Raw genomic sequence first — 24,462 nt, forward strand, 5'->3', positions numbered from 1 at the left:
CTATAGTAATTATTAATCCACTTTTGGAATATATAGCTCCTTAAACTCCTTTTACACTAAACAAATGTAATCTGATTATAATATTAAGGTTGCTGAGGGAGAGAAGATACTAAAGGAGGAAAGAAACTAAATCTCCACCTCCTTATCTTATTGCTGCTGATAAAATGGCAACTGTGGTAATCTGTTTAATCTTTCAGGTTCTTGCGGCTTCTTAATGACCACATTGTGCTTGGGTCATCTATCAGCATCATATCGCAGTCTTGTGCCAAATGAAAACTGCAGTTGTGTGAACAATACAAGCTTCCAGCAAAATAGCAGAAATATCATAAATTGAAAGAAAAAAAAAAGAAAAATTTAATTTAACATACTTTAAACGAAATGTGGATTAGTTCATGGCCTGGTGATAGACAATAAAGATTATCCATTGCCCAAGATGGACTGGCGCCTTCACAGGGCAACACACAGTCACACACTCACTCGCACACTCACACCTACGGTCACTTTTGAGACACTCTTCACAGGAGGAAACCCACACAGACACAGGGAGAACACATCAAACTAAATTTTTAATCAATTATTATTATTTTATTTTTGTTTACTTTTTTTTTATACTCAGTGTGCACTTTAAGCTAAATCTTTTAAATAATATCAGTTTAACTGTGTCAATCTGACACTGTAAAGAATATAACTTCACTGTATCATGTGTTGTTTTTGTTGTCAGGGAATAAACCTAGTTTTGGACCAATTACTTTTACAACGAGGGAACACTAAAAGCCAAAATATAGCACTAATAATGTGTGATCTCCAGCAAGTGTGACACCACGGATATGTAGAGTTACTGTCATTCGCTACTGGCGTGAATCTGCATCCTCCATCACAACTGACCAGCCACGTGGAAAATTGAAAACGCTAATCTGCCAGCGTAGTTCTTACAGAATACCCACAGAGAACTTTGAATAATATCAAGACCTGTCAAATATGATCATTTTCTCTGCAAAGAAGTAGAAGAGCACTCAGATTTTATTACTGGGGGTTCGTTTGGTTAATCAGGCAATCTAGCACATGGTGGGAGTATTTTATTTACAAGCAAAATCGAATGAGGTACAAAATCTAATCCTCTGGGAGCCACGGCAGAAACAGTGTTGAAAAGATCAATTTCATCTGGTCTCAGCTGGAAAAAGAAAACAAAAAAAGCTCAAAGAGAGCATGAAGATGAAAAAACTGCACAATAACCCACAAAAATTCCAGTTGGTCAACAACAATGGGCTAAAGCACTCACATCAAAACACAATTAACAGAAACCACATTTTCACTAGGACACAGTGAGTGTTGCACGGTGCACATCAGCTTAAATCATTTGTAAATTAATTAAAAATTAATTAAGCTACATTAGAGGTGAATTTTCCTCCCTTGTAAAGTAAAAAAAAAATCAATAGTGACCAGCAGCTTCTTAATTGATAGATTTGATTATTGTTCACTAAACCATTCCTTTAAAACCCACTTCTGGTCATTAATTAAAACCCTAACATCCCACCTCTATTCATCAAAATGACATATGACTTATTCAGAAGTAATTTTGAAGAAACACAATAAAACAAAAGTGTTTTCCCGTTGTCTTCATTCATCACTCACAGGTTTATGAATATGAAAATAGCCACTGCATCCCACCGCTCTATTACAGCTCCAAAACCCCCACCTTCAAGTTGACAGGAGTATGGGGGCCAAGTACGGCAACATTGTGATAAAGCAACCATATATTTACCCTGAATTTTGTTGGGCTCCGCAAAACTGAACTGCATCATGTTGGTTGAACTAAGATCTTTGAAATGTAGAAACATGCCATTGCTGTGAGATGCTGCAAAAGAGTTGAGACTGACCGGAGCACCATGGGCTGCAGAGCCTGTGAGGCAAGCCTCTCGAACATCCTCTGCAGCGGCGGGTGAAGTGGGTGGTCCTCGTCTGCCATGGCACAGCTGCAGCGCTGCAGGAGGCGAGCGTGAAGTCCTGCCTCACACAGGATCTGCTGGTTCCTCTCAGAGTGCACCAGAACCTGAAGGATGTTTCCCACCGCCAGCTGCAGGTCCAGAGCATGCTGTGGACAGAAATGAGAGCTTCATTGTTTATTTAAGATTTTAGTCCTGAATACTCCAAGGCACCTGAACATGCAAATCCACTGAAGCTAAGCAGGTATGGGCCAGTACTCGGATGGAAGACCTCCAAGTAAATCTTGGATGGTTGCTGAAAGTGGTGTTGATAGGGTCAAGAGGGGACAGTGTTCCTGTGGTCTGTGTGGATTCCAACGCCTGGGTGCAGTGACAGGTACTAAACAAATAGTGCCCTCCATTTGGTGAAATGTAAAACCTATATATATATATATATATATATATATATATATATATATATTTTTTTTTTTTTATATTATATATATAATAATATATATATTATATATATAATAATAATAATAATAAATCCCAGGGTATGTCCTCGAAAAGTGTCACTCAACCTGTCTTCAGCCTTAAAGTCCCAAATGAAGCCTAAAACACACTACAACAACCGATTTACAACGATGTGTTTTGAAGCTACAGTTAATTTTGTTAGTCTTATACCTCAAATTAGACCAGATCACCTCCACAAAGCTCTGGTTAAAGGCTAAACACCGCTCTATGAAAGTGTCAAACAAATAAATACAGTGGAATTTGAGTTCCTAACTTGTGTTTATTGATAGTCAGAAAACATGTTATTTCTTACTAATTCAAGGAATAAGGTTTAAAAGACCGTTGGTCCCCCACCCCCCCTCCACCCACGGTGTTGGGAAACTCTAATAGGCGTCTTGCCTGTGACGTAGATGGTGGACAACAACTCTAGAAGCTGCACTTAATTTAATGCAAAATGACGAAAAGGTGTGTTGTTTTTGGCTGCAATCATTCAATGTACAGTGGGATCTGTGCACAGTGTATCAGTGTATCTGTGCACAAATGGCCCAAAGATCCCAAAATATCCAGAAAATGGACTAAATTTGTCAACTTTAAACGGGCATTTTGGAAAGGACCATCCGCTCACTCCGTTATCTGTAGCTCATTTCACTGGCGCTTTTCCAACAATATGGGCATGTAAGGACACCAACGAAAGGTGTTCAAGAGCCTCTGTAACATGGAGGTAAACAGGGTAAGGACACTCACTTCGCCTGTTTTAGTTGGTGTTAGTTAACGTTAGCTTGACTTGCTAAACTCGGTGGCTCAGATTATACTCGGCTACGTAGCTGCATTACGGAGGTTTATAGTGTCGGATGAATTCGAGTTCGACTTCGATCACATTTACAAGAATAACGGTACCTCTACATTTGAGTTTAGCTTATTGCTAGGCTATTGTCATGAATAGTGTTGGTTATTTAGCTAGATACTGTCATAACAGTCAGTCATAACGGTGTTTTACCGCGGCGTTGTTCAGCTGTTGTCCACCAGTGACGTCACGGTCGCGTTCAAGAATTTCCATAGCGAGCTCGGGTTTTTCCGTCAATTTAATAAAATTGTCAGTTTTAAAGCAAATTAAGCTACTATTTTCATTTTAATTCATACTTCTATCTGTCAGTAACTACAATAATGTGAAATATTCATGGAGGTCCATTAAGCGGTGCTTAGCCTTTAACTCATGTACTCTGTGCCCTTAGCCACACAGAATCAGGGAGCGAGTTAGCGCAACACACACACACACTCGCACACAGAATATTCAAATATTTAGCGAATTATGCGACCGAAGCCCTAAAAATGGTATTTTCGGAGAGAATGGGTAAAATGTACACATACACATTGCTGATATCCAATGAAAAACTTTAAATCTTTATTTTTGTCAGTTTTTTAGTTTACAACATAATTTAAACACAGCAGCCGTCCTTCACAATGAATGGACTAATACAAACACTCCAAAACTGGAGCACACTTTGAATATAATCCTTTACATTGACTTCCATTGAAAGTTAAGAAGGGTTTTACTCTCTCTTGTAAAGTAGCTTTTTTGGAGATACATGTTTTTCACATATGAGTTCTCAAACATTAACGGATATATTCATACCCACGTCTTCTGGCTCCGTGTAAGGATGGGTATATTAAAAACTTGAAATCATATGTAATGAATTTCTCCTGACAACATGTATCCACTGAAAAATGAATAAATGCCATTTTGAGGAGAATTAGAGCGGTTTCCAACACGCAAACAGACTGGGGAACTAGCAACTGATGACGAAAAATCCTCAGGATTTTATATATATTTAAAAAAAGTGTTTATTGATTAAAATCCCGAGCATCACCTTTAAAGCTTTTCACTTAACATTTTCCTTATGGGTCTTCTATCACAGTCACAGCTTCAGCGATGCCCTTCAGTGATAAATGTGGCTCAAGCTGTAGGTGTGAACCTGCCAGTACAGCTCAGTGATAAATTTAGCCTGGAATTTACAGTGTGATTCATTTTGGCAGTAAACCTGACGTGTGAAATCATGCAGCTTTGTTCCCCACAAAGCTTTTAAACAGAGACCAACATTTTGGGGGAGGTGGGTGGGTCTCGCAAGGAACTTATGCAGTGCTTGAAGGGAACGCAATTGGAAGGTTTCCTGAACTTGTTTAAGTGCGGAATCTGTCAGGAAATGGATGGTGTAAATTCTAGAAAAGGGGTAAAATATGTCGCCTTTAAATGTACTACGTTGTTAAAGTTTTTAAGTACTCAATAGAACTAGAAGAGGATCTCCAAACTTCATCAAATTAGAAGCCAACCAGGTTTAAGTCAAGTGCTTCAAAATACTGATTCATGATGTTAACTGCAGACCATTGAGAAGTTCATACCTCAGGTTGCGTGTCAGAGCAGACCGAGGCCAGCAGGTCCAGCATGGCCAGGACAGCCCCTGGGTGAATGACGACAGGGTCGGAGGAGTGCTGAGACGGGTTTCCCAGGTACAGCTTTAAGTCTGCGATGGCTTTGACTGGGGCCGAGTTGGAGGAACTGTGGTAGCCGTGTCTGTTGTGCAAGAGAATGAAGGTCAGCTTACAAAGTCATCACTACTCCTGTCCTGTCTAATTCATTCAGTGAATTTCATATTTCTGGACATCAATCTAACTTTGTAGGAATATGAATTTATCTCGTCATTACACAGAGGCACAGCACCCTTCTTTCACATGAAACAGGAACATTGAGAAGCACTGGAAAGCACCCCTTTTGGAGCATTCTGATAAACGTGGTTGAGTAAGTGAAAATGTGAATGAGTTACAGGTCAGTTCCATGAAATGAATTTTTAAAAATAGGTGATTATTGGAAACAGCAGTAAGCAGGGGTGCTCTACACTCATTCTATGCCTACATTCTCACCCTACTAGAGATTTGCCTCAGGTCAATTAAAGGCTGGCCTTGAGGAACCATTAATTACTGATCAAAACTCCCCAAGGAGATAAGAGGGGGAGAAAGCAGGGGCTTAAAATGCTGTCAGCAGAACTGCTTGAAAGGATGTTTTTTGCAAATACAAGCTTACGGGGCCAGCAGAACAGCTTGACAAGGCAGCTGAGGTGGGTGCAGAGAATGAGAGGAGGATAGAGCGAGAGAAGATGATCAAGGAAAGAAGCAGATAACTCATGCTGCGTTCATGGCAACTGGGAGCTTTGAATTTCCCAAATCCGAACCTCCTACACACCACCTATGCAAATTCAGATGTTTAATGTTGGGGAAAGGGGCTGCTCTCAGTTAGCTGAGCTGCACTTGTTTGGCTGCAGAGAGCAAATAAAAGCACTTTACGATCTGTTTGATTTGCGTTTTATATGTTCAAAGTGGATGTAGTTTATTGTAATTTAAAATTTATTTTGTTTAAGGAAATGGCAAAATTCGTAATTTTATAAAAATAAATCGTAACCCTTATAAAAAATCAAAAATAAAACTAAACCTAAAACACAAACACTCAAATGTCTGTTTAAAAATAATTAACATGCTATTATCTCTTGTGTAGGGACCTCCCTGTTGAACCGACACTGCACATTAGCCACTTGAAGAAGTCTTGGGAATCTGACTTTCTGAGTAGGAGGGACATGTTCAAAGGGATTGTTCTCCACTGGGAGGTCAGAAATGTCCCAGTTCCCACTTGGTCATGAACACAGCATTGCATTCTTCTGTTCAAGGGAACAAGCACTAAACGGAGAGGTTAAGAGGCGTCAAAATGCAGGAATGAGATGCACTATCCCCTCCAAATCTGTAAACTGACGAATCAAGCGTAGCACTCTTGGTCAAGTAAGACTCAGTGGAAGTACAACTGTGTTGATGAGGGCATCAAGCACCTTCAATCCTGATAAAAATGAAAACTGTTGCAAACTGCAGAAGACCAAACAGATTAAATGATCTGGGGAGAACGTCTAATCACAGTTTTCCCTCAGGATTGCAGTTTTGATTGAGTGATTTTAGAAAATAAGCTTCAGGTTTGAGACTAACATTGAGCGCAGTGCCACACTGTCGGTTTAGGAGCTCTGCTTTATTAAGTTAAAGGTTCCAATTTAAAAGGTTTAAACACATGTACGTTTCAACAAAAGTTGTCTCGCCATTTGAAAAATGGCTCTCTTTTTAAACCGAGATTTAAATCTAATCACACTTCATTTTCAGATGTTGATTAACCCAATATTTTCTAAGGGTTGGATGATAATTAGTTGCCTTTGAGCCTGAAATAAAGCCATCTGTTTGATGGGGGAAAAGAAAAAAAAAAAACCTTTCATCAGGCACAACCCTAAATGAGATGGAGCCAGTGATAAAGGGAGACAAAGAGGGAGAAAAAGACAGGCGTAGATTTGGTGGAAGGGGCAAAGCAAGAGAGAACAGAAAACTGCAGAGCGCAGTACCTCTTCCTGGCGAGTGCTGGCGTGCCCCAAGGAGAGGGGAGCGAGGTCTCGTGAGTCAGGCAGGGGGGCACCTGCTCCGCACGACTACACACACACACATTCAAAGACAGCACACAAAGCCAAAATCCCACCCACAGCCGGGTGAAGATCCACACACACACACACACACACACACACCCCGCATGTGCAGCCAGGTGATGCCATGGATTTCAGGGGAGGCAGAGGAAGAGGTAGAGGAGAGACAGAGAAAGAGGAATAAAAGAGGGAGGCAGTTAGTCCAAGCTGAAAAGAGAGCTCACAGCACAGCTTATTTTGGCTTATTAATAATGAGAGAAGAGCAGCTACAGCACATGCAAGTCTGAAACAGATACACGCAAATACAAACACGTGTTCAGGACGTGGCCAGAACCCAGAGCACTAACACAGAACCGGAGTCCTCACATTATTTTACAATCTGAGTACTGAATGGTGCCTACTAAGGGAGAAAGTGATTTAAATCCATAACAATCATTCCATGAATAGATTAAAATAATAAACAACATTCACAAAGCAATATCAACATAAAAATGTGGCTGAAATACAAAACTATTCATAGTAGGTGAAAAAATTTTATTAATTCTGCACCTGAGTTCATGTAGCTGTATTATGGGTTAAATACTACATGCGTAAAATTATTGCTTATTTTAATTTATTATCGTAAAACCACGAGTCAATTTAAAATTTCTTTAAAAACTCAGGATGAATGTACGTGAAGATTGAGGAATGCAGTTTATATATTTCATTATTTCACTCATTGTCAATCCACCTACCAACCTGTGTTTTTGGACCGTGGTAGGAAACCCACACAGACACAGGGAGAACACACCACACTCCTCACAGACAGTCACCAGGAGGAAACCCACGCAAACACAGGGAGAACACACCACACTCCTCACAGACAGTCACCAGGAGGAAACCCACGCAAACACAGGGAGAACACACCACACTCCTCACAGACAGTCACCCGGAGGAAACCCACGCAGACACAGAGAGAACACACCACACTCCTCACAGACAGTCACCAGGAGGAAACCCACGCAGACACAGGCAGAACACACCACACTCCTCACAGACAGTCACCCGGAGGAAACCCACGCAGACACAGGGAGAACACACTACACTCCTCACAGACAGTCACCCGGAGGAAACCCACACAGACACAGAGAGAACACACCACACTCCTCACAGTCACCCGGAGGAAACCCACGCAGACACAGGGAGAACACACCACACTCCTCACAGACAGTCACCCGGAGGAAACCCACGCAGACACAGGGAGAACACACTACACTCCTCACAGACAGTCACCCGGAGGAAACCCACACAGACACAGAGAGAACACACCACACTCCTCACAGTCACCCGGAGGAAACCCACGCAGACACAGGGAGAACACACCACACTCCTCACAGACAGTCACCCGGAGGAAACCCACACAGACACAGGGAGAACACACATAGGTCCCTGGAGCTGTGTGACTGCGACGCTACCAGTTTACATAATTCTTAGCCAAATTTGGATGCAAAGTTGGACCTACTTTAACTGTAAGGTTAAAATTCATGGAGGAGAATTTTTATTAAATTGTTTTCACGGCATAAATGTTAAAGTGAAAAAAAAAAAAAAAAAAAAAAAAATAAATAAATAAATAAAAATCCAGGCAATTCCTGACCTGTCAAAGGAGTCAGTGGCCATCTTGTACAGGTAGATGAAGAGTTTGCTGCAGTGTTTTAGAGCAGGGCTGACATTTTCTGCCGGAACCACCTCATCCTCCAGCAGCCTCTGGAAGGGCTGGGCATTTGACGGGAAAGCTGTGGCCAGCACCAGTTTCTTGGCATCGCTGAAGCAGCCCAGCAGCCGGACGGCATCCGCCAGCTTCTCATACTGGATCTCATTGCGGAAGAAGTGCGAATTAGCCGGTTCGTAGCGCATGGCGGCTGTCAACGTGCAGAAGACAGTGTGCAGGAGCTCGAAGACCTGGTTCTGATTGACCTTCTCCCAGCCGCCAGCTGGATGAGAGCCTAGAGAGCGCTCCATAGCCACCAGCAGCGATGTCACATACACAAAGCCGCCCACTTTACGGAAGACCGTACGAGTGCGATGGCTCTCACGAAGGACAGCAAGAAGTGCCTATTTAAAAAAAAAAATCAATAAATAAAAATATCAGTGAGCAACATTCTAGGCTGCACATGAGCCCAAAGTCACCATGCCCAATCTGAAGTATCACCTATAAGCACCCATCCACTGGGCTTTAGAGCCGTCATGGCAGTGTTGCTGGGGCTTTTAAACACTGTGTCCACTCAGTGTCCACCTTGTAGATATAATTTCAGCGATAGTAGCTCAACTGTTGCTGCACATTTTTTGTTGATTTTTCTTTAGTCGGATACTAGACACTGCCCAAAGGAGGCTGTTGGCTGGATGTTTTTGGTTGGTGAATTATTCTCAATTATTCCCTAAAATTCCAGGCAGCACTACTGTGTCTGATCCATTCATAGTTCAACACACACTGACACCACCACCATTTTACAGTGTCATTGCAGCACTGAGAATGATTCACCAGCCAAATCATTCCTGTTCTGTGAGCAGTGTGAAAGAGAACAGAATTGTATGCAGAGCAGTAGGTGGACTTCAGTCTGTAATTGTAGAACTACAAAGGGCTCCTGTATGGTCAGAGGAGCTGACGTTATAAGGCGGTCATAATATTCTTGCAAAATTGTATATTTCACAATAAAAATATTACTTCTTTTACTATACTATAGTGTAAACAGCTAGATATGGGAAAGAGGATATATTCCTTTTCAATATAATTGAGTGTAAACATCAGGAATGAAACCTGCATGATATTTGTTAAAAGAAAACAATGTGAAAACCAGCACAGGTCCAGGCCCTCTTTAGATCTGAGCTTCAAATAATCTGCTGAGCAGCTTTAACCCACTAGATATAATGAGTTTACTGGAACTGGATCCTTTCTTCATGTCCTAATTGAAAAAGGCCTGATTAAACTCAGCAGAGCTGAGCTCTGGATCAAAAGACCTGTTCCTCATTACAAGGGTTTCCACTGAAGGCAGATAATGATTCAAACCCTCTGTGCGAGTGTGGGTGTTTAAAAGACAAAATACAACTTTAACATAGAAATAAGTAAATAAATAAACTCTGTCCTTAGTGAGGGTTAACAAAGAGAAAATGTTCCATATGTTCCAAATGTTCCAAACATATGACTACAGGGGGTCCTTGACTTACGAAGTTGATCCGTTCCTACGTCGCGTCGTAAACTGATTTTCGGTGTAAGTCGGAACATACATACATACTGTATGTAAATAACATACTGTAAGCACTGATCCTATCCTAATACCTATCCTCCTCTGTCCCGAGCCGCGTAACCGTGTATTCTTCCGCCGCGCCACGCACACAAAGTTCACGTTACGACGTTTACGATGCAAAACCACTTAAGTCAAAACAAGGCTTTATACAGTAAATGGGAGACGTGTCGTAACCACGAAACATCGTAACTCGGGACTGACGTAACCCGAGGCCCTCCTGTACTCACGAAAGTTAAAAACAAAGACACACAATGTCATTAATGTGAACAGAACACCATTGTGGAGTAACCATGTGTGCGTGAGAATGTGATAAGTAGCACCCTCTTGTGGTGCATTTCCTAACCGTGAATGAGTAAGTGAAGATGAATACACAGTACACCTTGACTTACGAGTTTAATTCGTTCTGTGACCGAACTCAATTTGCTCGTATATCCAATTAAAATGAATTGAAATGCTATTAATCTGTTCCAATTCTTTTGTTACGTGTTTTCAAATAAGAAAACATAATTTGTAAACAACAAAAAATGTATACAAGAAAAAGGATAATACATAATAAAAGAGAATGTAAAGAAATAAATTGGTTCTATTAAGTGTATTTACCTTGAAGATCAGACGAAGATGCTGGCGAAGGTGGAGGAGATTGGCGGAGGAGGTTGCGGGAGTTATTTTCATGCTCTATCGCTTAATTTACTCGCTACACATTTAATGCTACAATGCTACAAAAAACAGTGATACGACTAAGATGCTTGCACAGCAAGACATGGCCGTCATTAGAGATTAACGATAAGGGAGGCTAAGCTTTAAACTGGGGGGGTCTGGGCAGCAAATTTCTTTGACGAGGTGCAGATTAAGCAAAGCCACAAGGAGCTATGATAACATTAGTTTTATCTAAAGCAGAGCTGTAGTTCTCTGTTTCTGACCTGCTGCTCTCAGCACCGCAGCAAAACAAACCGCTGTAGGAGGGACTGTGACTTCATTGGCTGCTGCACTAAATAATGGACAGATATCTCTATGGCTGCTGATTGGCTAAATAAAGATGACGTTCAGGAGCTGTGCAGAATCTGCCCCTCGCTTTAGCTGAGAGCGAGTTGCGTGTTTCTGTCTCAAACATAACTGTGACCTCAAGAAAACATAACATAACGCGTCCCGTATCAGTTCAAAATCTTTTAGTGTCCAAATATGGGACAATGACTGAGTTTACAGGACGGTTGGCAACACTACGTGCGTGTTTTCTGTCAAGAAAGCAATAAAAGACAGATAGACAACGGCTAACTTTAGACAGAGAACTGTTGTTGAAAATGAAAGAATTGGGGGGGGGGGGAGTTACATAACATTTAGGAGGGGCTACAGCCTCCGTAAAACAGGTCTAAAGACGCCCATGGGGCCAGATAGGTAAGTGAACTGAACACTCGCTGGGACGCGTAATGGCGGGTGGCGTAAGCTCGCTTGTAACTCATTTCTCGGCTCGCATTATAAAGCAAGAGATCAACCAAGCGACGGCTCGTATCTTGGAAAATTCGCAAGTTGATTCACTCGTAAGTCAAGATTTCACTGTATATGTTGTTTTCTGTGTTTGTCATTTATTTAAGCTCTGGTGATCAAACTTATGATAAACAATTTTCACACTCCCACAGAATTTATACGAAAACACTCAAAATTCTTTAGTGGGTTCATTACATTTGGTCAACAAACTTCATAAAATAATCATTTTGACTTAAAAAGAGGACATATTTTACCTTTTGGGGTCAAAACAAATCATGAGACATGCTTTGGTCAAAATACCACAATGATCAACCACCAAGGCTGCATTCCTAGGGCAAAAGTTCTGGTTTTTAGCCATTTTTGCTTGGTTCTCTTTCTTCTTCATTTTAAAATCAGTGCTTTTATTTCTCTGTACTCGTTTTGCTCGATTATGTGAATGTGAGTCCAGAGCTGTGATTAGAGAGACTCAGACAGCGGGCGGGACATTTCTAAAGTGCTCCAACGAGGACGCAGCACTAAATCATAGCGGCTGGTTGTATCTCATGTTTTCAGATTTAGGCAAGGTTAAAATCTCAAAGTAGTCTTGCCTCACAAGTTGTGGGCTGGTAGGCCCTAGATCCACAAACAAATTTGAATAAAGCTAAAGCACAAAATGTCTTCTTTAAACGCAACAAGGGTGAGAAGCAAATTATTAAATATTTTATTGCCATAAAAATTCTAATATTTAATTTGACATGAATGACAATGTAAAGCATACAATTAATTTGCTTTCATGCTCAGTTAATGATTTAAGTATATGTGTGCGGGCGTGTGTGTGTGTGTGTTTTCATCCCTCACCCGCAGTATATCAGTTTTGAGCTGCAGCTCTGTGGAAGGAGCTGAGTGCATGAGTCCCAGCAGTGTTCCCATGTCGTCGTCTCCAGAGGGAGACAGCACCAGCTGCTGGATGATCATCAGGGCGTGCTCTCGACACTGTCGGTACTTGACAATGTTGTGCACACAGCGAGCACCGCCGAACTCCCGAAACAAACCTGAGAGTGTGGGACAGGAGAGTTCAGCTTAGGGTCTGTCAGCAAAAGACATGTTTAATACCCCTGGTCAGACTGCATTCCCTTAAAGAGTGCTCAGTTTCTATCTCTTCCCTACATTTAACATAGAGCTGGACGATACGGGCAAAAATGATACTATCACAATATATTTCTTATTTTCAGTTAATACAATATAATTCCGATATCAATATGAACAATAACAAAGCCACAGAAAACAACAGAAAGTAACATGACATCACCATCAAACAACAACTTCTAGACATTGTCAATATTAATATATTAAACTTTAAAAAGTGAGTGCTTTAAATATAAATATATTAAAAATATAATATATTTTATATATATATATATAAATATATATATATAAATATAAATATTTATATATAAATATAAATATTTATATATATAAATATATAAAAAATATAATATAATATAAAAAACTTTAAAAGTGAGTGCAATGAACTAAAGGCAGTGCCCTGTAATGACAGATGCTGTAAATAATGTATAGAAATATTTAAAATGTTTATAAAAATCAATATATGTGATATATATTGGTATCAAATTATTGCCCAGCCCTAATTTAACATTTCTGTGGGGCAAAAATGTATTTTCCTTTTGGCCATGTATAAACGGCTGATTTTTAATAGAGACCCAACTCAGAAGCTCCAGGACAGTACGGTTTACAAGAGATGTTTCAAGGGCGGAAAGAGATACCAAGAGACCAATAAAATCAGAAGGGGGGGGGGGGGGGGGGGGGAGATGAAGGTAATAACAAAGAAAGGAAAAGTGGGGAGGAAGTAAGGAATGAAGGGAAGTGAGGAAGTGAGAGAGAGAGAGAAAGTGATGGTATGAAGGAAACCGTGGTAGATGAAATAAGGAATAAATAAGTTGAGAAGGAAAAAAAAAAAAAGATGCAGAGACATCAAAACATATCCCCTGTGATTCCATATTCAGACACACACTCAGCTCAGTGGAAGTGACAGCAAGACTGAGTGTCTCCTGAATTCCCAACTCAACACTCCACTTCCTTTTTCACTCACCACCAAGGAACAACAGAGAGAGAGGGAATGGGAGGGGGAGACATGTTGGGTTTGGACAGCTTGTCAGCAGCAGTGGAGCATAGCTATTTACGTAACCCCAATGCAACCAGGCAGTGGCATTTTTGTGCAGCTTGTCAGCAGCAGAATATTTATTTTATGAGGCCAATCTGAGTTAGCATGGTGACCTCAGCAGACCTTAGCAGTCTCCAGATTCTGTATAACAGATGTGGTATCACAGTTTGTCTCAGATAATGGGGTTGTTTACTTCTCTGCATGGAATACCCCTGCTCTCATGTAGTAAGGATTGTGTATGGCAACAGTACAATACATCACAAAGTGAGTGAGTTACAAGTTATAGTTACATCACACACAGAGCCACACAGAGACCCACACACAGACGCAGACAGACCCACAGACCTGCATTGGTGTTGGAGCCCTGAAGAAGAACCGTGAGAGTCTCCATGACAAGCCAAGCCAACTGCTTCTGCTCTTCTGCCACATTGTTTTTGGAATCACCTGATAGAATTTAAAAAAATAATAAATAAATAAATAAAAAATTCAAAGCTAGCATTCCAAGAACACAAAAGAACATGGACACCTTGCTCATACACGGATCAGCCGTAACCTTAAGGCCACTGTGCATTCTCTGAGCTCCACTGACCACACAGGAGCACTGTGTAGTTCTACAATCACAGTCTATAGTCCACCTGGTTCTCTGCATTATTTTGATCCCCATTTCACCCTGCTCTTCAAAGGCCAAATCCCCTACAGACAATAATGGATATAGCTGATCTGTGTATGATGTGTATTCACTCTTAACATTAATAACAACTATTAACATATGAAAGCAGCATCATGCGTAAGAGACAACACTAACTGAATTTTAATCGTTGCTGTTCATATAAGCATTATTTTGATATTTATTTCGGTTACCAGATACGGTGCGCATCAAATTTAATCCTCACCCTGTTCTCCATGGGCTTGGGTGGGGTCTTTCAACAGCGCGGCATATTTGTGGAGCAGGTTAACGAGCACCTCCAGTAGCCCGACTTCTCGGAAAACGTCGCTGAACACCAGGTGGTGGCGGCTGAGCTTCAGCAGGGTTCGCGTGGCCGTGATGCTGCAGCTGTAGGAGGTACTCGACTTTAGCAACACGCTAACGCTGAAGAGCTCCTTGCAGGGTACGTAATTAAGACCAAAGACCACAAACTCCAGCAGTTCAAAGTACTTGGCCTGGACCTCTGGCAGCCGTGGAACTCGCTCAGCGAACTGCGAGAGTGTGTGCTGTGCCTCCAAAATAAAATAGTTGGCGTAGTCGGCGGCATAGATGTTAGAGATGGCTTCCAGCACCATGCGAGCAAGCCGGCCACTCTTTGCCTTCAGAAAGGCATTTTGGAGCACAGCAAATGCTTGGATGTTTCTAACAGTATGACCTGGGGGACAAATGAAAAGGTTTTTATAAAACACCAAAATAAAGCTACGAACAAACCTCTGAATCAGTTATTTTGTTGATACCTGCTCAACCTAAGCACTCAAACAAAGTGTATCGCTTCTATATATTTTTACTAGAAACGGCTGCTTATGCGAATAGTTAAGAACAGAAATAACCGGTAATAAGAAGTGCCAAATCATTGGTAATAATCACGATATTAAAGCAGTAAAGAGCACTGCGACATGATTGGTTGTTTTCCTCCTCCCCGCTTATTTTTGCTGGTTTTACAGGGTTGTGCACTTTATGCAATTGCAAGCACAACCTCAGCACAATTCAAAACTGGGTTGCTGGGCTCCAGACCCCCAAATGAATGTGCACATGCACTGAGACTAAGATATTCCAAGTGAAAATAACACTGCTGAAACAAATTAGACATCTTGTTCCAATATAAAAAAAAACCCACACGTCTTGATGTGCATAAACAATGCTATCTAGGCTATTGTGTCCTAATTACACTACTTAACCCATCACGGCGAGGCATACGACAGGCCAAACAAACAGCTTAACCAAATTACACAGTAGGTGTCTGATGCTCGCCTCATTCACTCCCAATTAATGCCATTTGCAGCCGGTGAGCCTTAATGTTTAAATTCCCTCTCGCAACCTGTAAACCTTCCATTTCCTCAAGTGTGATTAAAAGTTTTATCTACACTGTGAGGGCGGGATCCTGAACACCCGATGAACGGATTAATGAGAGAAATAAGCAGAGTGAATTAGCAGAAAATACTGCTAATCTTACGTGGTTGTATGGACGGACAGCTATTGATCAGAACAAGGTTCATTTCTCTGCCCAAGCTCTTAAAGAGCAGTTTCTTTTGGTGGCATTCCTGGTGGAATATCGAGGTTCTGCTTTTAATGAGTGGCTCATCCCTGCGCTGTGATGTTCAGCACCTAGCTTCTGTTTTTTGTCCCTTATCCCTGTCTTTTTAAACAAAAAAGCAGAAGTGCAAAGTGGCCACTTTGAGAACAAATGAACTAAGGTGTGGTTGTTTTGAAAAAAGCATGTGTTTTGGGTTTTTTGAAGAATCTTCTTATAGTTACAACCGGCTGAACATTTGATTATGAGACCCCCGCACCAGGCAATGATCGCTGTTACCCCAAACATAGGGATAATGTGATTCATTCCTCCCTACAGCATGAAATATATCATTTAAATGGACGATGGGTGTTTCTCTGCCACTGGGGGCTACCATAGTTATAATAAACAACTGAATTAGGACTTGCTTATTAACTTGGAGCCAGTTGTACACAATGCTTAAGAGGAAATACTTGTCAAATGTGGTGATGCTAGTGCCCTGACTTTGTAACTTAAGAATCTATGAGATGTCCGCTCACAAAAGAGAACAGAATGATACTAAAATGCAAGAATATTTTAAATGTGCCACTAATATTAACTTCAAATGCTTCAAGCCAAACAAGACAAGTGCCTCAAAAAGTCTCTAAATCTATTGCCCTTTTCTTCAACACTGGCCCAAAGCTTCCGTCATCCCTGCTGTGGTGAGACTTGACTCGATGGAGGCCAACAGTTTAATATATTCCACTTCCTGGGGAACTGACCTTTTCCAGAAGGTTGTGGGACCACAAAGCCAGGCAGCAGGAAAGGTGCCCCAGTTGTAAGACCAGCTGGTTTCAGCTCGCTCACACCGTATGTAGTCAAGGAGGTGACCAGGTTTACAAGGTCCTTTAGAGCATCTTTGGATTCATCCTCTTTGGCCTGCTCCAATCTGGAAGCACACAAGAGAAGAACTCAACACTAAGGAGATGTATTAGAGCCTAAACTGTTTTTGCAAATCTGATGGGACCTACATATATTGACTTAAGGCCAGTATCACTGACAAAATCAAGCCAGTGTATTGGTCTGGTGTGTTATGACATGTTTGCCCGGCTAAATTCAAGTTCACACCAAAACCAAAGTTTCAATTAAGGCTTTAATGGTTTATCATACCGCACTTACCAAATATATGCTTGTCCACGGTTTATAAGATATACCTAGAAGCATACACTGAATGATGTACCTGAGCATGAGATCTGTCAGGAAAGTGTAGCCCTGGCACATGCGGAAATCATCCAACAACGTCTGAGACACGTCGCTGGAATCTTTAAGAAAGCAGGAAAGCCCAGCGAACATTTCCACAATCTCCAGAGGAGACAGATCATCTGACTGCTGCATGTTCTGGATACACGTTGCCAGACATTCTTTCTCTGTAAGAAATGGTAAAAAAGGAAAAAATGTTTAACAAGATGACACCTGACTGCACACACTGACAACAGCAGGAATTAATTAATGACCCAGAGTTGTCATCAAAAATGAAAGAAAAGAGAAAATAAAAATAAAAACATAAAAAAATAGAGAAATTCTGTGGTGAAAACGCTACTAAGGTTCAGAAGATACAAGAAAAGGAACAGCGTCAGCATTGTGCATCCATGCGTAAGCTTCACTGGAAACTACACAGCAAAGGAAGTAATTAGAGGGGATAAATAAATACAGCTCGGCCAGCCATGAAAATTCAGCAGTGCTTCCAAAGACAAAATGCTTTCTAATGCTTTTCAGGTTGTTTTTGGGCTGTTCTTAAGTGAATATGCACAGAAATTAGGGATTTCAAAAACAAGTCCAAGTCCTTCATTGTTATTTTGTTCGTCTTCAGTTGTGTTTGTCTTTTTTTTCCCCTTTAAATAATTGCACCCTTCCACACATGTAAAATTCATGACATCGGTAGTATGAGTGATATGACTGCATCCAGAATACATTAAATAAAATCTAATAAGCACATTCTACTGTCAGACAGTCAGACACGACACTACATGACTGACGGATTAAAGCTAATACCATCCGTTCTGCATACACAGAGGAGACCTAGAACGTATGTGGATGACTGTATTTGAGATTAGTTCAGAACTTCCTATGGTTTGAAGCAGCCTTGTGATGATTTAAGAATACGTTTTCCCTAGTGCTAATTTATGGATTATGAAATTCCACTGCTTGTTAGCTACTTTTGCCTCCTAACCCCAGTGCAATATCCGTTTCCAGCATAAGATTACCGTGAATGTATTTGACGACGTTGACACTGAGGCCGTGTCTGGAGATGGTCATCAGGACTTCGCCGGCACTCTTCCTCCAGGGGAGATTGTGCGGAGGACACCAGGATGTGATGGCACTGAAGAGCAGCTGCAGGTCATCCTTCTGCGCCAACTCTTCAGCTGGAGATACAAAACTGCACAACTTCACCAGGATCTGAGAAGAAAAGGGACGATGGGTGTCAGCAGTACAATCACTGCCATCTTTAGAGAGAGTTCAAACAGAACACGACTGAGGACTAGGTTTTATTAAACCTGTTGCCTAGGTAATATAATCTAACTGTTAACCAAAAAGCATTGAAAGCCCTGCCTCCATTTCCAACCACCTATCTTTGTGAATCAGAATTTTCTGCAGTGAACGCAACCAAAACAAAACTACGGAACAGACTGGACGTACGAAACACACCTCGGGTGTCACTGTCTCCTGTTACCCCGAGATGGGACCGGCTCGTTGCAGAAAAACAAGCTCAGAGCTCTCACTAATCAAAATTATTATTATTTGATTGACGTGTTCACCCTTTTATATAGAAATGACCCAGTATTGTCACTTGAACCGAGTTTAGTTTTTTATTATAATTAGTTCTTATTAGAAAGGATTTTCATTTACAGAGATGTTGTTGATTATTAATTTATGAAAAAGGGGTGGTTTATTGTCTGTTGATGTTTGCATTTGACGTAAGACCACTGCGGATGATTTATTATTAGATTACGTCATTAACGATTATCGAGCAAATATAGGCCTGAGCATATGAAGGCTGGTCCGTGAAAATATTGTCTTAGATTGAACCGGTCCGTGGCGCAGAAAAGGTTGGGGACCGCCGATCTAACAGGTTAACCTAGGTAGCCAATAAACTTGAGCTCCACACTAGACACCCGTTTTAATCCCATGTTTGTCTGAATTTGGCAGATCACAAAAATCTGACAGAGTGGTCCTGTTTCACAGTATGTGGGTTGGTAATTGTTCCAGGACCCCAAAGTAATGTGCACATGCACTGAACAAATACTTTTTTCATAATATGCCCCTTTTAATACACAGTATTCATCGAAATCAGTCAACAACTGAATTAGATATGATCATTGGCTACAATTATTCAAGTGAATTATCTCTATAGTCATTTTAATCGTAGCGTGACAGACCTCCCATTTGTCGTAGTGGTGTCAATTGATTAAAAAATATAGTTGAATTAATTACAAGGAGGGCAGGTGGTGCAGCAGGTAAGTATCACAGTCACACAGCTCCAGGGACCTGGAGGTTGTGGGTTCGATTCCGACACTCCGGGTGACTGTCTGTGAGGAGTGTGGTGTGTTCTCTCTGTGTCTGCGCGGGTTTCCTCCGGGGTGACTGTCTGTGAGGAGTGTGGTGTGTTCTCCCTGTGTCTGCGTGGGTTTCCTCCGGGTGACTGTCTGTGAGGAGTGTGGTGTGTTCTCCCTGTGTCTGCGTGGGTTTCCTCCGGGTGACTGTCTGTGAGGAGTGTGGTGTGTTCTCCCTGTGTCCGCGTGGGTTTCCTCCGGGTGACTGTCTGTGAGGAGTGTGGTGTGTTCTCTCTGTGTCCGCGTGGGTTTCCTCCGGGTGACTGTCTGTGAGGAGTGTGGTGTGTTCTCCCTGTGTCTGCGTGGGTTTCCTCCGGGTGACTGTCTGTGAGGAGTGTGGTGTGTTCTCCCTGTGTCTGAGTGGGTTTCCTCCGGGTGCTCTGGTTTCCTCCCACAGTCCAAAAACACACGTTGGTAGATTGATTGGCGACTTAAAAGTGACCGTAGGTGTGAATGTGAGAGTGTGTGTGTTGCCCTGTGAAGGACTGGTGCCCCCTCCAGGGTGTGTTCCCGCCTTGCGCCCAATGATTCCTGGTAGGCTATGGATCCACCGCGACTCTGAATTGGATAAGCGCTTACAGATAATGGATGGATGGATAATAACAAGGGGAGAGAGAGAGAGAGAGAGAAACTGACCGTTCTGAGATTTAATTCATAGCCTAAATTCTGACTTCAGCAGTATCATGGCTGAATTTACATCGCCTAAGAAAAATGATAATACATTCCTAGGCTCTGTGAACAATGCAAAACAGGTGAATTAGAGGGAGGAAGTTGGTCAAAATTGGTAAAATTACTCATTTGCTTTAAAAAATTAATGTGGAGAGTAATGTGGTGAATGTGGTTCATGTCCTGTCCTGCCCCTGGCTTATTTTTAAGATGTACATTTGTCCTGTATATCAGAAGCAAAAAGCTAATTATTTCAGAAGGTAAATGTCTGTGCACTTATCTAGCCAATCACAATCATTAGCATTAACCAATTTATCATAACTCCTCTGACATGGCTAAACGAACTTGTTCCTTCAACGACCCATCAATTAGCCTCCATCTTACGAGGCTCTAAAACATGAGAACAAACTCACTTGAACGAAGACCTTCTGTAGCAGGGCGCGACGGTCTGCCAAGGGCACTTCAGTCTGTGTGGCTGCGGGAACCTCGGGCATGTGAGGAAGGTCAAAGAACAAGTAGAGGCATTTCACCAGCGTGGAGGGCACGGACATGGTTGTCATGCAGTCCACTGTTTTCTGCAGGATTGGTAGGGATGGATAGAGAGAGATATTAGAGAGTTTTTTTCTCAAACACCCTGCAAAACTGAATCTAAAAGATCTATACACAAAAAGGTTATGTTTTAATGAAAAACGGTCCAATGAAAGCATTACTAGCATTTCTTGTTGAACTGTACGGCATTTATAATCATTTATAATCAACACAAAATCTTGGAGACAATGTTAATTAATTGTTGCCTTGAGGAAAGTTCTGGATTTTGCATTCAAAGCCTCGTTGCCAGTGCACCTTATCTCCCATGCTTTACATCAGTCGACAGCAAAGACATGGAAGAGGGCTTAAAAGTAAAGAACAAAATCTGGGTTCCTATTTTGATCTTTTCAGTTCAGTGGAGTCTATAAGGCCTCTGACCGTGACACGCTGTTCTGGAGTAGTCCGACTTCCACCCAGGCTTAGTCTGCTCATACTGGAGCCGGAAATATTTGTCTGGACCTGAGCGGACACGACTGTGAATAACTTCTGCGCATGTTATATTTTATAAGGGATTAAGAGTGCTCTGTCCACTGCTGCTGCAATAACAGCTTTTTCTCTTCTGGGAACGCTTTAGACTTAATGTTGGAACATTGCTGTGAGGATCTGCCTGCATTCAGCTATGAAATCCTTAGTGAGGTGCTGATGTTGAATGTGTAGTACTGGATAAAAACACACCAGGGAAAGCAGTTCCACTGCATCACAGCTTAAAGCTCTCAAGGCCACACATGGTGACCGTAAAATCATTTGCAGCTGCTCCAGCATTTTCAGGTTAATTACATAATTTTAGATGAACCTTTGTCCTTAAAGTACCTGCTTTCTGTAATTATAAGCAATGTCTACAAACTTTTGGACACTGTTAGCACTGCTGTGAGAAATAAATAAAGCCATCACAAATCAAACAAGAGGAAGTTGTCATATATTATCAAAACATTTTTAATAGATATGATCATGAAGCGCTGTACTACTGTGCAGCAGAGTGTCTTCACTGGGAAATATGTCGTGGACTAGCGCTGCCTTATTTGGACAAATGCGATGACATCATCCCTGGACTCAGGTGGGTGTAATATGAAACAAAAAAAGCAGCAGCAGGCGAGGAGCGTGTATTAACATCTGCATTACTCACAGCTCTGACACTAATTGCAGGTAGATCAGGCCTCCTGTGAGTGAGCTAACAACAGCAAGAGATTTAAAAGGTAAAAAAATGAGAGAACCAAAAAAAAATGTTTACAGTTTTTGAAGAATCTGAGACACAGATTGTATCCCACTCATTTGGGTGGATGATTCACTCAGGCATTCATATTCACACTCTCTCTCTCTCTCACACACACACACACACACACACACACACACACACACACAGGCTGGATGATGGACGGGCTGTGAGTGAGTAGGTCTGCCACATAGAACATGGTGTATTAGCGGTGCCTCTGGAGACAAAGTGACAATTAAACCCAACAAAGACAGACACACAATGACAACTGCAACTATAGGTGGTAAAACATTCCTTTATCCTATTTCCATTATTGGAAGGTGAACTGACTTCTCTAATAACTGTCCTATTTGGTATTAGATTTTTTTATATTTTGATATATGACTCAGCCTACACAGTATATTGAAGTACTCTGTCGATTTTGATATTTGTTTTAGGTTAAAAAGTATTTTAGTATCATGTTCTATCTTCTACTGTCTCTTATGTACAGTGGAATTTTTTAAATATATATATTAGTCCATCGCTGTTAGTGCTTGTTGTATGTGATGTCTGTAAGCGACTGAGACCTTTAATTTCCCCTGGGGATCAATAAAGTATCCATCTCTCTATCTATCTATCTATCTATGTCCTGGTGTGTGAGTGTATGTGTGTGTGCCCAGATATGGATTGTCGCTCTATCCTGGGTGAAACCCTAGTGCCCGAAGCAGTCCTCCAGGTGGATGGTCGTTCCTGGTCGAGAGTACGCTATGTGTGATTGGTTGTCGCCTCTCGCATATATGTGTGTGTGTGTATTGAATATTGAGTGTTGATTGTACAGTGTCCTTGGGTTTCTAGAAATGCGCTATATAAGTGTAACATTAATTTGTGACCTGCAATATTACACAATAAAAATACAGTGGAACCTCTACTAACAAACGCCTATACTAACGAACTTTCCAAGATACGAACCAGGCAATTGAATATTTTTTGCCTCCACCAACGAACCATGACTCTAGAAACGAACCCGAGCCGGCGGCTGGAAATGGCCACTGACCCCAATAGGCGAGTCTCCCAGCGCGCCCCAGACTTGAGTGAGCTTTTAAGATTAGCACATTGTAGCTTTAGCAATTAATGTAAATAGCAGACATCAAAATTCGTGCTAAGTTAAGCATTAATTACTTTTCCATTATTTAAAATGTGGAAAATTGACTCGAGAAACGAACTTTTCCACTTACGAACCGGGTCACGGAACGGATCAAGTTCGTAGGTAGAGGTTCCACTGTGTTTTGAAAAATTATCTTTTTTTCAATGGGGAAATGTAATCCACATTCTAAAAAAAATACACATTAAAACACATTAAAATATAACATATCTTTCTGTGTATCAATATTATTATATGCCTTTGCCTCTTTCTATCTGAGAAGCAAGGAAAATACAGATCTCTGTGAGAAAGTAGAAATCTCAGTTGGGTTTCCTTCAGCGGGGGAAAGCTTTGTGGTGGCAGACAGTCAAGGCTGGGAATAGCTCTCTGTGTGAAGTCCATCTGAATGCTAATGCTACAGAGCTCTGAGGTCAAGGTTACGTAAATGGTGCTTCTCGCTTCCACATGACATCGTCAGGCATGAGGGAAACTGCACCTGACCAGTGGTCAGCAGACAGAGAGGTGAGGGTCACCTTGTTATCTTCTAATACAAGGTGTCATGAAGGAAATGAAAAGAAAGTGGAAGCAACAGTGTGTGTAAAGCAGAATGGAAGAGAGTGCGATAGGAAAATATGAAGAGCATCTCTCTGCAGAAAATAAAAGCCATCCTGCTCTTACAGACTTGGAAATGGGGAGAGGAAGTACTTACTGAACGAGCCTAATAACCTACTACCCATAGCGCACAGGACAAAAATAATAAAAAGTGACTACATGAGTGTAAGTGACTGAGTGATTGTGTGATGTCCTGTGGTGAACCGGGGCCCTGTCCAGGGAGTGTTCCAGCTTGCACCCAATGATTCAGGGTAGGCCCTGGACCCGCCACATCCCTTAACAGGATGAAATGGATAAAGGGTGAATGAATAAATGATAAAAAGAAATAAACTCTGGCTCTTGCATAAAATAACGACATACAGAAGCAAGCAATAAACAGTGGACGCCTCATCACTGTTACCACAAGGACTCTAGAGAGGAAGAATACTGTGTTGTTTTCTCATTTCAGCACATTTTGGCACATCAAAGAGAGCAAACGTGCCGATATGAAATGCTAAGAAAGCACTACCAACAAACTAAGTTCATATTACATTGCTACAGCATTGCTCTGTACGTCTCAATGTAACAGAGCAACAGAGAGTGGAGAAGACACTGGCCATAACCAT

General features: G+C 41.5%; 1 protein-coding gene across 8 annotated transcripts in view; it reads right to left on the minus strand.

Annotated features, from left to right (window-relative positions):
* Positions 1 to 24,462, minus strand: part of LOC136676233 (WD repeat and FYVE domain-containing protein 3) — a 100,256-nt gene that overhangs the window by 48,809 nt on the left and 26,985 nt on the right. For 7 of the 8 annotated variants that reach the window (XR_010796266.1, XM_066653084.1, XM_066653082.1 and 4 more), the window contains exons 5-15: positions 20,741 to 20,902; positions 18,315 to 18,507; positions 17,291 to 17,477; positions 16,833 to 16,999; positions 14,749 to 15,216; positions 14,201 to 14,299; positions 12,532 to 12,725; positions 8,565 to 9,022; positions 6,857 to 6,940; positions 4,833 to 5,004; positions 1,878 to 2,092 (exon numbers count right to left, since the gene is read on the minus strand). Coding sequence is in view for 7 of the 8 variants with exons in the window: in XM_066653084.1 (XP_066509181.1) it covers positions 1,878 to 2,092; positions 4,833 to 5,004; positions 6,857 to 6,940; positions 8,565 to 9,022; positions 12,532 to 12,725; positions 14,201 to 14,299; positions 14,749 to 15,216; positions 16,833 to 16,999; positions 17,291 to 17,477; positions 18,315 to 18,507; positions 20,741 to 20,902 (2,399 nt within the window). In the remaining variant the exon portion in view is untranslated. The remainder of the gene's footprint in view (positions 1 to 1,877; positions 2,093 to 4,832; positions 5,005 to 6,856; positions 6,941 to 8,564; positions 9,023 to 12,531; positions 12,726 to 14,200; positions 14,300 to 14,748; positions 15,217 to 16,832; positions 17,000 to 17,290; positions 17,478 to 18,314; positions 18,508 to 20,740; positions 20,903 to 24,462) is intronic. The other variant, XM_066653085.1, reaches the window with a different exon arrangement.

The sequence above is a fragment of the Hoplias malabaricus genome, chromosome X2 (genome assembly GCF_029633855.1).
Source record: "Hoplias malabaricus isolate fHopMal1 chromosome X2, fHopMal1.hap1, whole genome shotgun sequence".
NCBI lineage: Eukaryota > Metazoa > Chordata > Actinopteri > Characiformes > Erythrinidae > Hoplias > Hoplias malabaricus.